We start from the raw sequence: 17,686 nt of genomic DNA, 5'->3' as shown, positions 1-17,686 counted from the left end.
ACCAGATACTATAAAACTCCTAGAGGAAAACATTGGCAGAACACTGTTTGAAATAAACTGCAGGAAAATTTTTTTTTTATTCATCTCCTAGAGTAATACAAATAGAAAAATAAACAAATAGAACCAAAATAAACTTTAAAACTTTTGCATAGCAAATAAACCCATAAACAAAATGAATAGACAACCTATGGACTGGGAGATGTCAAGGGATTAATTTCCAAAATCTGAAAATAACTCATACAGCTTAATATAAAAAAGCAAACAATGCAATCAGAAAATGGTCAGAAGACCTAAAGAGAAATTTCTCAGAAAAAGACATACAGACAGCCAATAGGCACATGAAAAGATACACAGTATTGCTAATTTGGGGCTTCCCTGGTGGCTCAGACAGTAAAGAATCTGCCTGCAAAGCAGGAGACCCGGTTTCAATCCCTAGGTTGCAAAGATCCCCTGGAGAAGGGAATGGCAACCCATTCCAGTATTTTTGCTTGGAGAATTCCATGGACAGAGGAGCCTGGCAGGCTACAATTCATGGGGTTGCACAGAGTTGGATATGACTGTGCATACACGTATACATACATTGCTAATTTTAGAAAAATACAAAACTACAATGACGTATCACTCTCACAGATCAGAATGGCCATTACTTGAAAAGTCTACTGAAAATAAATGCCAGAGAGACTGTGGAGAGAAAGGAATTAATCATATGATCCTGCTATCCCACTCCTGGGCATATATCCAAAGAAAATTCTAATTTGAAAAGATACAGCAGGCATGCCAACATTTATAGCAGCACTGTTTACAATAGTCAAGACATGGAAGGGTTTCCCTGGTGGCTCAGTGGTTAAAAAAAAATCCTCCTGCCAGTGCACAAGATTCAGATTCACTCTCTGGGTCAGGAAGATCCCCTGAGAAGGAAAAAGGAGACCTACGAATCCCGTGGACAGAGAAGCCTGGTGGGCTATAGTCCATGGGGTCACAAATGAGTTAGACACGACTTAGTGACCAAATAACAACAACAACAAAAATAGCAACAAGACATAGAAGCAACCTAAATGTCCATAGGCAGATGAATGGATAAAGAATATTTATTACTCAGTCATAATGAAGAATGAAATCATGCCATTTGCAGCAACATGGATAAACCTAGAGATTATCATATTGAGTGAAGTAAATCAGATAAAGACAAATATATGATATCACTTACAAGTGGAATCTAAAATAAAAGATACAAATGAATTTATTTACAAAGCATAAATAGACTCACAGACATAGAAACGGACCCTATGGTTACCAAAAGGGATAGCAGCTGTGGGAGGAAGATAAACTGGGAATTTGGGATTAATATATACACATTACTACATATAAAATAGATAAACAAGGACCTAATGTATAGCACAAGGAACTATATTCAATATCTTGGATTTAAATCATCTCTAATGGAAAAGAAGCTGGAAAAGAATATATATGCACATATATGCATATGTGTGTGCATAACTGAACCATTCTGCTGTACATCTGAACCTGACACAACACTGTAAGTTAAACTATAATGTAAAAAATGGTTTACATTTTAAAAATTAAAATAGGAAAGCAATAAAGGAAGCAAAACATCTTAGTCTGCAAGAACTGTAGACTTAACTACCATGCAAAAACTTCCTCATTGCACCAGGGTTTGGTTTTGTTTTGTTTTCTGTTTTTGGCCATGCTGCTCAGCTTGCAGGATCTCAGCTCCTGAAACAGAGATCCAACCAAGGCCCTCAATGGTGAAAGTGTGGTGTCCTAACCACTTGACCACCAGGAATTTTCTAGTTACACCAGTCTTGCTAGTACAGTAGATTAAGGCCCAAACCAACCTCTTCACATTTGGAGGATTTAAAAACTCACTATTTTCTCAACTTATCAACTAGTTATTCAGTCTTCTTTATATAATAATAATTTCATAACTATTAATCAAACACCGAGAAGGCCCTGGCTGTGCCTAGAATTTAATACAGATAGGGAAAACATTAAATGATTAAAATGTTAAATGACTAGGACTTTCTAAGGGAAGGCAGTATCCGGTACAACTCAGAATAAGAAACATTTATATATTACTAATCTTTTAAAAGATATTTATGATGTTTATCAGATACCACCTTAAATTCTTAGTGAAGAAAGCTAGAAATGAAAGAAAGATAAAGTAAAAGAAATGAAATGAAAGAAACTAGGGGGAAAGAGAAGGAGAGGAGATGAAAGAAAAGAGAGATGAGAAAAGAAAAAATTCAGAGTTTTCACTTTCAATTTATAATGATCACTAAAGTTTATCTTTTATTAGGATAGGGACACTTCTACCATGGTGGCTTCATGGTTCTTAAAGTTCATCTAGTCCAACTCTTAACCAATTATTGAACTCTGTTCTGACAACCTCAATAAATCAATGAAAGACATACTTTGCTAAGTTTAGTCATCAGTATCAATAAGGTCTATATTATAATTATGTTCCACAGTTAATGTTTAGATTTATTATTAAACAGAAAGAACTATATAATTGTCACTGCTATTTTAAATGAAGCTTATTTTATTGTAATTATAATAATATCAATGGTTTTATTATTAGGACAAAATAAGGAAACATGATTGTTATTTTCTAGGTATTTCCTATAAAGTTATTATAATCATAGTTTGGTATAGTATAAAAAGCACTGGTCAGAAATTTCAGAGATTTGAGACTTTTGTCAGCCTGAGTCTTTTTTTCCTTTCACCTCAAGATCATGCAATAAAAATGATTGACCTCACTCAACCCCCAGATTTGTTGCAAAGGGTACTATTTCATCTTTATACTTTTAAGATAAAAAGCAGACAGTTCTTTAATGTAATCCAAGGTCACAACTTTCATTCCCATCTCAGATTTTAAAGAGTTCAAAATTCTCTACAGTTCTCCTTGGTGCTGATAAACAGAGTTGTTTAGAAGAAAAAAAAAAAAAACTAAAATTGCTATTACAGAATCAAACATGAAAAACATTTTCTCACCATTCCTCAACTGTTCAACCTCACAGAAGTGCGTTCCAGTGGGAGTATGAATAAATGCATGGACATGCTTAACTCCATTCTGAAAATTAGAAAAAAAAAGATTGTTTCCAATAAAATTTCAGCATATGTCATAAAGCCAGTGTCTTTAATTAAACTGAGAACACAAATAAGTGAGGCAACCTTTTCAAAACGCTTCCAAGGGACTTCTTCCACGTAGACTTGAACTCGAATGACATGGTTAAAAGAAGAAAGGAAATGCTCACAGATATTCATAGCAAAAGTTTCTATGCTTTTGATCTATAAAGAGAAACAAATGTGAATGAGCAGCAATACCTGCCCCAATTGAAAGTCATTTTTAAATATCCATGGGACTCTCTTTCCTGATCAACTGTTTTTTAAAATCAGAGAAATGAAGACTTAGAGAGAATCTTAGAGATGAATTTATCTTTTTATCCCAATTTTTCACATGGGCCCCTAAGTGTAGTTAATGGATCACCACCACCAGGTGAGACTACCCTGTTTTTAAAAGAAAACTGTGTGCTGGAGAGGATGTGTCTGTCCATCAGTGGATGAGCAAAAAGGAATTGAATATTCAGATTCTCCTCAAGATGAGTTCAGTCATCACCCATGCCAGCAAAAGTATTGCAGGATACTCCAAAACACTCTGCTCTCCTTGTGAGGCTGGCAAACAGACCTTACAGTTTCCCCAGGAAAAATGTTAAGGAGGGGTCACTTCAGCTTTCTTTCCTTGCAAACATGCCTTCTATAGACCATCTCCAACTCTCTACCCCCAAAAAAGCAGCTCCCTACTTCCACCCAAATTCTTCATATTAATCTCTATTTTATGGTACTAGTTCAGTCTACAGATTATTTATGGTTTTGAGTATAATTAAGGTAGAATCCCAGGGACGGGGGAGCCTGGTGGGCTGCTGTCTATGGGGTCGCACAGAGTCGGACACAACTGAAGCGTCTTAGCAGCAGTAGCAGCAGCAAGGCAGACTATACAGGTTTCCAGAATAGTTTTGTTTCGTATCTGAGGTTTATAAGCATCCTATTGCACTCTCAAAAGTATCTTGGTTTGGATAAGAAATTACGGTCGCTATGTACAATGAATGAATTTAATTTTCTTTTAAACATCCAGGTCCATTTCTTCACTTTTCTATATCTCTCACATAGTACAGGAAATATAAGAATTTGTGGTACCCAATCATCTTCTTAAACACAGTACTAGAAGCTGATTTTCAATTTATTTTTAAAGAAAGCAATGTCTTTTTCCAGATCACTGTCTATGCTTACTGGGCCATTCTGATTAGCAAGAGAAAGGTTCAGGGTGGAGACAGGCCTTGCAGAAATAATCTTTCAGTTAGTTTGTTCATTTCATGCATTATAGGTGTGGATTTCATGCAAAATCATGGAAAAAGAAATTTTATAGTCTACATTTCTTGTCTTTTTAAACTTCTTAGTAAATAAAAAATCATCCTGAATTGCCCAGAAATCTGGTGGTCACCCAGCACAATTTCACTCACACTTTTTAGAGAAATCTGAGGTAAAGTGCTAAAAAAAAATCAGATTCTATTAGTTCCAAGACCCTTTTGAAAAGTACAGTTACCATCAAATAGGAACACTAAGTGGTCATAGAGTTGAGAAAATTAGGAAGGCATTAAAAGTTGGACAAATAGATTTCAAACTATATCTTATACTGAATTTTCTTCTTTAGTAATACCAAGAAGAGAAACGGTACTTTCTTCTATAAATACACACCATTCTTAAAGGAAAAAAAAAAACAGTAGGACTCAAATAAATGCATGGCAACAATGGGTAAAATTCTAATCTGAAATTGTCTCAGGGCCTTGATTTGCCAAAGATCCTAAATACGTGATAACATGTAAATTTGTCAAATAGGATTCTCTGCCTTCTAAAAGATGTTGTACTGAGTTGAAAACCAAGGAAACAGAACAAAGAGGGAACCAAAAAAAAAAGAAAAGCAAATAAAGTGGTGAGTTTTTTAAAAAGTGAAATTTTCTGTAAAGCTAAGAATTTTAGAATAGAAAAGGGATCTTTTTTTCAAAGGCTTAAATGTAAAAATAAAGCTAAAACGTACAGGGAACTTGAAATAAGCAAGTACGGTCCTCACACTATAGTACAGTGAATTCTCCATCCAGATAGGCAGAATCTAAGAAGAAGAATGACACATACGCCTTTGAACTTGGCCAGGACGTGAACTGTGTTCTTGATGGTGTCTGTCGGGATGATGTCTGAATTGTCTCCATGCACATACTCTCTTTTGGAGTTCAGAGTAAGTTGCACTGAAGTTGCCACTTCCTTAATGCTGTGATATTTTCCATCTCGCTGAATATGCAGAACTTTTACCATATCCTTACCATAACCAGTTCGGACAAACTCCACTTCATCATTCTGCAATGAAAATAATCATCTTATTGAAGAAGGCTAGATGAAAACCAGAAGTCAACTGCAATTTTATTTTTTTTTAATTGGAGGATAATTGCTTTACAATACTGTGTTGGTCTCTGCCATACATCATCATGAATCAGCTATAGGTAAAAATATATCCCCTTCCTCTTGAATACAATTTCTTTTAGCCTTAATTTTATCATATAATTGTGAATGGTAAGAGTCAAATTATTCATGAAACCAAAATCATGCCTTATCTTTGAAGAATGAGAACTTGTATGGAGAAAAGAGAATTGCAAGAAATAGACTAAAATATATCAGGTTGGCCTTAAGAGAGACAGGTAGATGACTTTCTTGATAATACTAACCAATGATAATAAAAACAGTACCTTATAAGGCTAACTATTTACTCTGTCTTAATTAATCTCTACTAACTTAATCCTTGTATCAGCTCCATGAAGTAATATTATTTCCATTTTGCAGAGAGAAAAACTGAGGTTCAAAGAATTTAAGTGACTTGCCCTATTTAGTAAAGGATAGAGCCAAGAATTCACCCTCAGGGCTGTCGACTCCAAACTGTGACTGAAGCGACTTAGCTGCAGCAGCAGCAACCACTGTATAAACTGCCTTCCTCTATAAAAGTGTTTTGACAATGTTAACTGGAAATAATCATATCCCTCTTTTTATAGAGAGTAGTATTCTGGAGAAACAGCCCTATGATCAACAAAAACAACTAGAAAATTGCTTCTTCTACTTGCTACCAGGAAGAAGAGCAATTAGTGACAGGGTCTTGATGACCTTCAGCAGCACAGAGCCAGGGCCATCTGGCTGTAGGGAGAGCGATGCTTTTAGAGAAGAGACACTTAATAAAAGCCAGTGATTGATTCATTAGCATCCCTGTCTGAAGCTGGAGCCCTCGGTGGCGACTACACCCGTCTCCATTGCTAGGCCCTTTAAGAGTTGTGCCTGGGCTTTCTTGGTATTTGAGAAAAGAGGCAGGAAGAAGCAGAGGGACAGGAAAACTTATTTAGCATGAAAATTGTCATAGAAACGGTAATAAGAAAAGGTGACAAAAATAAAAGTAAATCAAAAACAACATGCAGTGTGAATCTGGAGAGGTCACAAAGAAGAAACCTCACCTGCTAATCACACATATGTGATATGCTCAGACAGGTCAGGAACTGCCTAAACACCTACCTGCATGTAAAAAAAAATCACCACACCCCCTAGGAGGAATTTTAAAATACTAAAATTAGAAATTATTGTCATATCCTTTATCAAATTGAGGTAGGGGAAGCTGTCTTAAATCTTGGAGACAGAGCCTAGAAGGGCTTGCTGCTATTGTTACTGCACATACCCTGAGGGTCTGAGGTCTTTGCATTCGGTGCTTCCCCTGTAGGAGTGACATGCAGAAGGGACACTCTTAGAGAGTCTCCTCAGAAGCCTCTGACCCAGTCTTTGGGGGACTCATCTTCAAGAAAAACTGAAGGGGAGATTTAAAGGATCCTAAAAAGAACTCTAATGCTGACCAGGAAAGAGGCACAGTTGTGTGATTGTAGTGGCTTTGAAATCAGACCAGGTCCAAATTCTGCCCTGCCATTTATAGCTTTGTGGCTGTGACAAATAATTTGATGTCTGTAAGCCCCAGTTTCCCCCCTGCTTTGTAAAAATGGAGGTAACTACCTCAACAAGTGCTGGTGCATGTGAAGGGCTGGGCTCCACCCCTGGTACCCACTGAAGCAGTGAGGTCCCCCCGTAGCAAGAGAGGCCATGTCAGGTCTGGCTGTGGGTGCAGCGGCAGCAGAGACGGCAGAAGGAACCCTGAGCAAGGGCACTAGTTTCTGGAGCGGAGAGCCCTGCTGGTAGCAGCAGAAGGAAGACTCTGCTCTTTCTAGAACCACTAGGAATTCTACCCAGAGGAGGGAGGCGCTTGGCTGGCTTGGGGTCCCTGGGTGATATGGGCTGGGGTCCAGGACCCGAGGTCTCTGAGACCTTCCAGCAACCTCGGCACACAGCAAGACTCCACAAATATTACTCCTCAGTCCCATTCCCTGCCACTAAGTACCTATGCTGCTTAGTCCGTTGAAAGCAAGTTCAGTTCAGTTCAGTTGCTCAGTCATATCCGACTCTTTGTGAACCCATGAATTGTAGCATGCCAGGCCTCCTTGTCCATCACCAACTCCCGGAGTCTACCCAAACCCATGTCCATCAAGTCGGTGATGCCATCCAGCCATCTCATCCTCTGTCGTACCCTTCTCCTCATGCCCCCAATCCCTCCCAGCATCAGGGTCTTTTCCAATGAGTGAACTCTTCTCATGATGTGTCCAAAGTATTGGAGCTTCAGTTTCAACATCAGTCCTTCCAATGAACACCCAGGACTGATCTCCTTTAGAATGGACTGGAGGGATCTCCTTGAGGTCCAAGGGACTCTCAAGAGTCTTCTCCAACACCACAGTTCAAAAGCATCAATTCTTCGGTGCTCAGCTTTCTTCACAGTCCAACTCTCACATCCATACCTGACCACTAGAAAAACTGTAGCCTTGACTAGACGGACCTTTGTTGGCAAATATGCTTGAATACGCTATCTAGGTTGGTCATAACTTTCCTTCCAAGGAGTAAGCGTCTTTTAATTTCATGGCTGCAATCCATCTGCAGTCATTTTGGAGCCCCCAATAATAAAGTCTGACACTGTTTTCCACTGTTTGCCCATCTATTTCCCATGAAGTGATGGGACCAGATGCTATGACCTTAGTTTCCTGAATGTTGAACTTTAAGCCAACTTTTTCACTCTCCTCTTTCACTTTCATTGAGAGGCTTTTTAGTTCCTCTTCACTTTCTGTCAGAAGGGTGGTGTCATCTGCATATCTGAGGTTATTGATATTTCTCCTGGCAATCTTGATTCCAGCTTGTGTTTCTTCCAGTCCAGCGTTTCTCATGATGCACTCTGCATCGAAGTTAAATAAGCAGGGTGACAATATACAGCCTTGACATACTCCTTATCCTATTTGGAACCAGTCTGTTGTTCTAACTGTTGCTTCTTGACCTGCATATAGGTTTCTCAAGAGGCAGGTCAGGTGGTCTGGTATTCTCATCTCTTTCAGAATTTTCCACAGTTTATTGTGATCCACACAGTCAAAGGCTTTGGCATAGTCAATAAAGCAGAAATAGATGTTTTTCTGGAACTCTTGCTTTTTCCATGATCCAGCAGATGTTGGCAATTTGATCTCTGGTTCTTCTGCCTTTTCTAAAACCAGCTTGAACATCTGGAAGTTCATGGTTCATGTATTGCTGAAGCCTGGCTTGGAGAATTTTGAGCTTTACTTTACTAACGTGTGCTGCTGCTAGGTCACTTCAGTCGTGTCCAACTTACTAGCCTGTGAGATGAGGGAATTGGGCGGTAGTTTGAGCATTCTTTGGCATTGCCTTTCTTTGGGATTGGAATGAAAACTGACCTTTTCCAGTCCTGTGGCCACTGCTGAGTTTTCCAAATTTACTGGCATATTGAGTGCAGCACTTTCACAGCATCATCTTTCAGGATTTAAAATAGCTCAACTGTAATTCCATCACCTCCACTAGCTTTGTTTGTAGTGATGCTTCCTAAGTCCCACTTGACTTCACATTCCAGGATGTCTGGCTCTAGATGAGTGATCACACCATGGTGATTATCTGGGTCGTGAAGATAATCAAGCCAAGATTATCGAGCCCATCTTTGCAAGAAATGTTCCCTTGGTATCTCTAATTTTCTTGAAGAGATCTCTAGTCTTTCCTACTCTATTGTTTAACATCCTCTATTTTTTTGCATTGATTGTTGAGGAAGGCTTTCTTATCTCTCCTTGCTATTCTTTGGAACCTTGCATTCAGACGCTTATATCTTTCCTTTTCTCCTTTGCTTTTTGCTTCTCTTCTTTTCACAGCTGTTTGTAAGACCTCCTCAGACAGCCATTTTGCTTTTTTGCATTTCTTTTTCTTGGGGATGGTCTTGATCCCTGTCTCCTGTACAATGTCACGAACCTCTGTCCATAGTTCATCAGGCACCCTGTCTATCAGATCTAGTCCCTTAAATCTATTTCTCACTGTATAATCATAAGGGATTTGATTTAGGTCATACTTGAATGGTCTAGTGGTTTTCCCTACTTTCTTCCATTTCAGTCTGAATTTGACAATAAGGAGTTCATGATCTGAGCCACAGTCAGCTCCCGGTCTTATTTTTGCTAACTGTATAGAGCTTCTCCATCTTTGGCTGCAAAGAATATAATCAGTCTGATTTCAGTGTTTATCATCTGGTGATGTCCATGTGTAGAGTCTTCTCTTGTGTTTTCAGAAGAGGGTGTTTGCTATGACCAGTGCGTTCCCTTGTCAAAACTCTATTAGCCTTTGCCCAGAAAGCAAGTAGTTACCATGACATACCAAGACAGACAGAATGGAAGCTACCCTTCATATCCCCACTCCTGCTCACCAATCCAACTTTGTATTCTACCGCATTCTACTTCAAGCTGCACCTTGGCTATCCTGAGCTAAGTGTGGTCACCCTGGCTCTGCATACTTTCTGCTCTGCCAGTAGGCCTTTGAATTTCCTCTTACTTCTTTCTTGAACATTCTTCTCTTCCTCGCTATCTGACTACCAATCTCTTCACCTGACTAACTTCTGACTCAGCTTCTTTAAATCGTAGATGTCACTTCCACTAGGTAATCTGCCCCAGCCCTTCAAGTCTGAAGAAGGTGCCCCTTCTGTGTGATCTCAAAATGCTCTGTTATTGCCTTATCAGAGACTTTATCAAGTAGAACTATAACGGCCTCTTCATGTGTGTGATTTGTTCAAAAACAGTAAGCCATGAAAGCAGAAACAATTTCCATCTTGGTCGCCATAGCAACCCCCGTGCTCAGCAGAGCGCTTGGAACATAAATAGGTGCCTAATAAATGTATCTTGAATGACTGACTGCTGCCCCATCACCTGCACCTCTTGTGTAGTGACACAGACTCACTCGTTCATGAAAATGCCCCTAAGATTTCAATACAGGAAGAGCTGCTTCAGCTCAGAACCCCCATCAGGAAGTTCCTCTTCCTAGAAAAGAGGGGAAGGCAACTTCTGCTGTCTGATCACCATAGCACGGAGATCACAGGAACAGCTGGCCGGAGAATAAGGTCAGCAAGGGCAGAGTTGAGGGTAGACAGTCAGTGACACAGCACAAAGTGTTCACAATGCTAACAAGACAGAGCACTCCAGCACGACACAGCCACCCGAGGTTCGTGGGTGACACGTGTGGGAGAGGTCAGCAACCTTAGAAAGCCCCTGCCTAGGCCTTGGCGCTCCAGCAAAGGCTGAGTAATTATGTTTACTGAGCAAATGAGTCAGAATAAAGAGGACATAACCATCTGAGGCTGGAGCAAGAAGGAACAAGAACAGTGTGGGACACTCAAGAGTCCCTCAGCAGGACCTGACAGAACAGATACTGGCCCAGGCCAGGCTGAAGTTGTTCTCCTCAGTGAAGCCTCCCCAGTTCTGAGTCTGAGAACCAGAAGTAGGTGCCAGAATCCTATTGTGTACACTGCACAATGTGGGGCATAGATCCACATCCAAGGTAACAGGATAGGAAAATACCAAGGCTGTTCTCATCTGCAGGGTGGGTGGGGAGCTGAGAGGATGGAATCAGATGGGCCAAGTGTGAGTTACTGTTCTGCCGCCTATTAACTCTCTGAATGGAGGCAAATTTCTTCATTTGTAAAATCAATAATACTAGAGCCAATCTATCAGGATTGCTGGGAGGATTATATGACCAAAATAAACATAAAACACTTAGAAAAGCACCTGGCAAATAATAAATGTTCAACAAACATTAGCTATGATTACCATTAATAAACAATAATTGTATGTCATATTTTGCATCAAAGGGTTCTTCCAGTTACCATTAGAGAGAAATACTCAGGCTGCACGTCAGTCCAGAACTAGAGTGGCTAAACTCAAAGACTGCTTTTATGATCCAGCCTACTTCTGCCTTCATACTTTGATTGTCCTTCCTCAGGCTTATGTGGCTTGGGGGAACAAAGTTATAAAAGAAAACTTAATTTCCTAGAGCAGTACTCTCGACAAAATATCAGTAGGAGTAAATCTATACTTGGCACTGCACAAGAAAAGTTCCCTTTTCTTAGACAAGTCTTGAAATATAAAAGAATAGAGAATCATTGATTGCCTGTAAGTAATGTTGGAGAGAACTCTCAGAGGTTTTAAATGACTCGTGCATTTTCACTTCTGCAGTGAGATACTGAGTGTTCTGTTTTTCCCAGATCACACTGAAAGTGAAGTATGTTGTCACTACAGGTTTAGGATTTGCTAGCCTGGAGTCTGTTAAGGTCTATAAGGTCTAGTGGATGGATCTGAGGTCGAAAATATTAGGAAAGACAAGAGAAAGCTTTTATAAATTTAAATTTTAGAATGACTAGAATTTTCTCTCAAGTATTAAAGGAGCTCTTGTAAGCACATCTCTACCCACCATAATAGAGGGAAATACAGAAGTGCAACCTATTTTGGACTCAACACTCATGTATAAATACCAGTTCAGTTGCAGTGTGCAGTGATAGATGGAAGAATTCAGCCGGGAAACATGCCTCCCTCCTTGTCTTTGGAATGTGTTAGAGAAGTCCTTCCAATTCTCTGCCTAGGTTCTTCCTTTGCCTGGGTATTTTCTTGGGCATTTGTGAACAAGAAGACTTCCAAGAAAAATGCTGAATTAATATGAGAAAAAAAGAGCATTCATATGAACCATCTTAATATCATGTTGGTGGATCTTAATCACATATAATGATAAAAACAATAATGATAAATAATAACCTTAGAGGCAACTGGTTTTTTTTGTTTGTTTGTTTGTTTTTTTTTGGCTGCTTAGGATCTACTAAATGTCAGATGGAAAAATATTGATATCTCGTAGAAAATGTCATGTTGCTTTAGGTTGTAGAGTGGCTCATTTTTACTATCAAAGGGGGATATGCCTCAAGTTATGTTCAAAGTGTTTTGATTAACACTAAGGGATTTGTCAAGCAGAGGTTTCAAGAACAATGTAAAAATTCATAAGCATAATTATTGTAGAAAAGGCGACCTGTCACCTAATGAAGACTCCATTTATAGGTACTCAGTTATCTCATACTTCTGCCTGTTACAAAGGAAGAGAGACTCATTACTAAATGCAAAAGGAAATGCTAATTTTCTTCTTGCCAGCCTCTCAAAGGTAGCAACAGCCTTAGCTGAAACAGGCCTCTGGAGCCTCTAGAATTAGGGGCAAGAAATCTCACAACAAAGAACTGATGGAGGGACTTCCCTGGTGGTCCAGTGATTAAGACTCTGTTCTCCCAAAGCAGGGGCCCCAGGTTCATTCCCTGGTCAGGGAACTAGAGCCTACATCCTGCAACTAAAGATTCCTCTTGCCACAGCTATGACCCAACGCAGTCTGTAAATAAATAAATAAATATGTTTTTTAAACTTTGTAAAAAAAATTTTTTTTAATTGATGGAGACTTCCAAACATGCAGTTGGAACGAAATTCTACTAAAATGCATACATTGAAAGATTTCTCTTTCCTAATGTGTAAAACTTACAAGTGAAAATAAGAGTAGCAACCATTTAGTGAGGGTCTGATGCATGTTGGGAAATTTACATGTATGATTTCCTCTAACCCTTTACCAGAACACTGTGAAGCAGATATCCTTATCCAAGTTTCACAAAGGAAGACTTTAAGGTTAAGTACTTGTCAAAGTCACACAGTTACTGGGTGACAGAGGCAGGAGGAAAACCCAGCCCATTTGCCCTAAAATGATATGTTCTGTCTTACTACATCAAAGTCCCTACACTCATTAGGGAGAGAAAGGGAGTACTCTGATCCCAACAGAAGGAGGGACGTGGACATGCTACTGTAGAAACTTGCGCTTCTATACATTTAAAAATTTTCCATCCATTAAAGACCTACACTATCTAATTTATTCCTCACAAAAGCCCTGTGATTTGGTGGAAAGAACACTTATTTTAAAATAAGCTACATCAGTGATGTTAAGCAAGTTTCCCGAAGTCACATAGCTGACAGGCAGATTGTCTGGTCCTCTTCTGATTATTCTCCTTATCTTTTCTTTTAACCACATTTTCATCAACAATTCTTTATGTTACAAATACCTGGGCCATTTTGCTTGTCTCAGCCCATTTCATCAAAATAACAATGCAACAAGCATATCAACTTTTTCTTTCACTTTGTCACATTCTAGATTTTACTCTGTATATTAATAGGGTTTTTTTAACAGTTTGAGCAAAATTAAAGTTTGGCTTAAACATAACAATGTTGTAGTATATAGGTGGAAGTAGCACAGTAGTGTCCGACTCTGTGCGACCCTGTGGACTGTAGCCTGTCACACTCCTTTGTCCACGGAATTCTCCAGTCAAGAGTACTGGAATGGGTTGCCATGCCCTTCTCCAGGGGATCTTATCCACCCAGGGATCAAACCCACCTCTCCCACATTGTGGGCAGATTCTTTACCGTCTGAGCCACCAGGGAAGCCATGCCTCAAAGAGTTATTGAGGCTAAAGAAACAAAGCCAGCAGTCTAATTTCTAGGAGTCCTTGCAAGATGAATATGCTGTGCTGAAGCCAACATAGACCATGGTCTGGACAAACCCAACTATATCTCATCCTCACATTCTCACATATAAAGCTTTAAGGAACATGAACTCATAATGAAAAATCAAAAGCATACATAGTAACAAGGTATCTTGAGAGAGAGTCACAGAAATAACAGGTAGCAAAGTCTGAGCTGCAAAGAGTTCAGATACTGGAATTATCAGACACAAAATGTAAAATCATATGTTTAATATTTTTTACAGAAATAAAAGAGAAAATTAAGATAGCTTGTCTTGAACAAAAAATTTAAAAAACCATAAAAAAGACCAAGAAAATTTGAAAAAGAATCCAACAGAGCTTCTAGAAATGCACTAATAAGTGGATTAAGAAACAGACTGAAACAGAAAAAATTAGTTATTTGTAAGAGATAGATTAAGTAACCATTTAATCTTGCCAAAGAGATTGATCTGGGAGACTGACCCAAATAAAGAATCAGAGATTAAAGCAGATACACAGGAGATCGAATATATGAAAGAGACATAAAATGTATTTACAAAACAGAAACAGACTCACAAACATAGAAAACAAACTTATTGTTACCAAAGGGGAAATGTTGGAGGAAGGGATAAGTTAGGAATTTATGAGTAACATATACACACTATTATATATAAAATAGATAATTAATAAGGCCCCACCGTATAGCACAGAGAACTCTACACTCAATATTGTGTATCTTAGTCATTTTGTTGTACATCTGAAACTAACAAAACATTGTAAATCAACTATACTTCAATGAAAAAAAATTTTTTAGAAAAAGAATAGTATAAAAATGTGCTAGAAAGATATGATAAAGATAATGTGAAAGAGGCAAAATTTGGAGAGATTAAGACTGAGCTTTTTGCAACTAGAGATTATTTTACTAAGTCAGAAAGAGAAAGACAAATATCGTATGATATCACTTATATGTGGAATCTAAAATATGACACAAATGAACCTGTCTTTGAAACAGAATCAGAGACCCAGAGAACAGACTTGTGGTGGGGAGAGGGTCAGCGGAGGGATGGACTAGGAGCTTGGGGTTACCAAATGTAAGCTTTTATACGTAGAACAGATAAACACCCAGACCCTACTGTATATCACAGAGAATTACATTCAATATCCTATGATAAGTCATAATGGAAAAGAGTATTTAAAAAAGAATATGTGTGTATAACAATCATTTTACTGTATGGCAGTAATTAACATTGTAAATCAACTACACTTCAATTTAAAAAGACAGGTTTTCTAGAATTACTGGATGAATTAATGCAAACTTCTAACCATAAAATAAGAAGCCCAGTGCCAAATGAAGAACTCATCTTTGTTCACTATACTTGGCCAAGTTACAATGAAGGGAGTTTTCTACGATTTATTCTATAAAGATTGAATCATTATGACAGAGACATGGTATCTTCATAATATTGTATTACTTAGGCTTCAAAAGTGGGTAATGTGAAAAACATTCTGCCCAGTTTGTTTTGTCTATCCATTAAATTCATTGTGTTTCCTTCCATGACATTACTTTGCTGTCTTTAGTAAAAACCCAGGACACACTGGAATTTAGGCTTTAGCGTAATGTTGAAATCCCTGGATCCCCTGTGTCTGGGGTGCACTGTTTGACACTTAGTGATTGCATAATGAAGGCTGTTGACTGACAACCAGCATGATCAGGTCAGAAACAAGAGATAAGGCTTATTGAAAATGACATCTCCAAGAAAAGAACCTAACTGTTTTTCCAGACCTTGAAATAAAATTAGCTTTAGCAAAACCATCCTAATACAGATATCCTAAAGCCCAGTCACAGGAAAGGCTCAGGTTGAAATAAAAATAATCTTAGCTATCATTTACAGATCATTTTCTATTTGCCATGCACGGTGCTAAGTGTGTAGGTTGCCCAGATGGAACAGTTGGTAAAGAATCCGCCTGCTAATGCAGGATAATGCAAGAGATGCAGGTTTGATCCCTGGGTCAGGAAGATCCACTGCAGGAGGAAATGGCAACCCACTCCAATTCTTGCTTTAAAAATGCCAAGGACAGAGGAGCCTGGCAGGCTACAGTCCATCGGATTGCAAAGAATCAGACACGACTGAGTGACTAAGTATGCATGCATGTGCTAAGTGTGTAATGAGGAGAAAACATGAATTATTTTCTATCTTATTCAACAAAAGTTCTTTAGCTTACATAACTGAAAACAAGTTCCTTATATTTTCTATGAATTAATGAATCTTAAGCCTAGTGTATTCATCTATTATCATAATACGAAAAGGTATCACAAGATAAATATGAATAAAATTAAATTTATTTTACTTTAACTTAGAAAAGTAAACTTCATGCTATGAAATTTTTTTAAAATTGATGAAAAGCTTGGGTTTGCTGAGATCATTTTAATCTGAGTGCAGTAAAAACACACATTAAATAATATGATACCCATGGAGGAATAGTCAGAAAAAGGCTTCTCAGTTTACCAATTTGGTAACCAGATACAGCACAGCCTTGATACCAAGCCAGTAATTCTCAAAGTTTAAAGTACAGCAGATCACCAAAAACCTGGTAATTAAGGTAGATTCCTGACCCAACTGGAAGGATTTTTATTTATCAGGTTTGGATCAAGACCCACAATTTTGTTCTTCTTGCAGGCACCTCAGGAAAATATGGACAGGTCGTCCAGAATATTTCATACAAAATTCTATTATAGGAGAACTAGCTCTCTCTTTCCTATGAACCCCCAAGAATCCTGAATAATTCCAGTTCAACCATAGAAGTGATCCAATTTGCAAGGGTCCAGTTTAGTCTGAATCCTTAAGTAACTCTGATCTGGATCCATAATCAAAGACACAGATCAGAGCCATAATTATTTTCAGGTATAAAGTAAACTGCTATTTATTATGACAGCATCTTTAATAATTGATTAAAAAACAGCAGGCGCTTAAAGAAATTTTTTCATATGCCCATCTACCTCTTCCCTCCTCCAAAAAGAGAATAGGCTCACCTTTTGATAGTCATTATGGTAATGAGCCATTTTCCCTTTGTTTTCAACTTCAGAGTCAGTTTCAAGAGCGAGAAAGAATAATTTGGGCAAAACCAATGCTTGCAACATTTTTCATTTGATCTGAAGCAAGACTGGTCAGTATGTTTATCTGATGCGTTGTAACCTATTGGACAGCAAAGCCTCTTTGAAGTAAAGCGCCATGCTGAGTGGCTGAAACTAAGAGGTGGAGAGGATATGTAAACAGCTTTGCTAAAAGCAATTCTGAATTTGCCCTTTCTTTGAAGCAAGCCTTTGAAGTACTTTTTAGGAAATGTTTTCTTAAGATAGAGAGTATCACAAGTAATAGATCCTAATTATTATTAAGACATAAGATTTTGTCATTTCTGTTTAATGGGTGAACCACAAACATTTACTCTCACTCATAGAGAAACTCAAAGAGCACTTCCCTGGTGGCTCAGATGGTAAAGCATCTGCCTACAATGTGGGAAACCTGGGTTCAATCCCTGGGTAGGGAAGATCTCCTGGAGAAGGAAATGGCAACCCACTCCAGTATTCTTGCCTGCCCATGGGGTTGCAGAGTCGGACATGACTGAGTGACTTTTCTTTACTTTCTTTTCTTTTCATAGAGAAACAATCATAAG

At 38.4% G+C, this 17,686-nt stretch overlaps 1 protein-coding gene and 1 non-coding gene across 2 annotated transcripts in view; one reads left to right on the top strand and one right to left on the bottom strand.

Annotated features, from left to right (window-relative positions):
- LOC128045112 (uricase) overlaps positions 1-17,153 on the bottom strand; it is a 33,167-nt gene extending 16,014 nt beyond the window's left edge. Inside the window, exons 1-4 of the mRNA XM_052637574.1 lie at positions 17,046-17,153; positions 5,209-5,427; positions 3,193-3,309; positions 3,013-3,091 (exon numbers count right to left, since the gene is read on the bottom strand). Of these exons, the coding sequence (XP_052493534.1) occupies positions 3,013-3,091; positions 3,193-3,309; positions 5,209-5,427; positions 17,046-17,153 (523 nt within the window). The remainder of the gene's footprint in view (positions 1-3,012; positions 3,092-3,192; positions 3,310-5,208; positions 5,428-17,045) is intronic.
- Positions 12,733-12,805, top strand: TRNAG-CCC (transfer RNA glycine (anticodon CCC)). Its single transcript has one exon. It is a non-coding gene; the product is annotated as a tRNA-Gly (tRNA).
- Positions 17,154-17,686: the final 533 nt, after the last annotated feature.

The sequence above is a fragment of the Budorcas taxicolor genome, chromosome 3 (assembly GCF_023091745.1).
Source record: "Budorcas taxicolor isolate Tak-1 chromosome 3, Takin1.1, whole genome shotgun sequence".
In the NCBI taxonomy this organism is placed as follows: domain Eukaryota; kingdom Metazoa; phylum Chordata; class Mammalia; order Artiodactyla; family Bovidae; genus Budorcas; species Budorcas taxicolor.
Note: the sequence above shows the minus strand (reverse complement) of the source record. Positions and strands in the feature narration are given on the sequence as shown.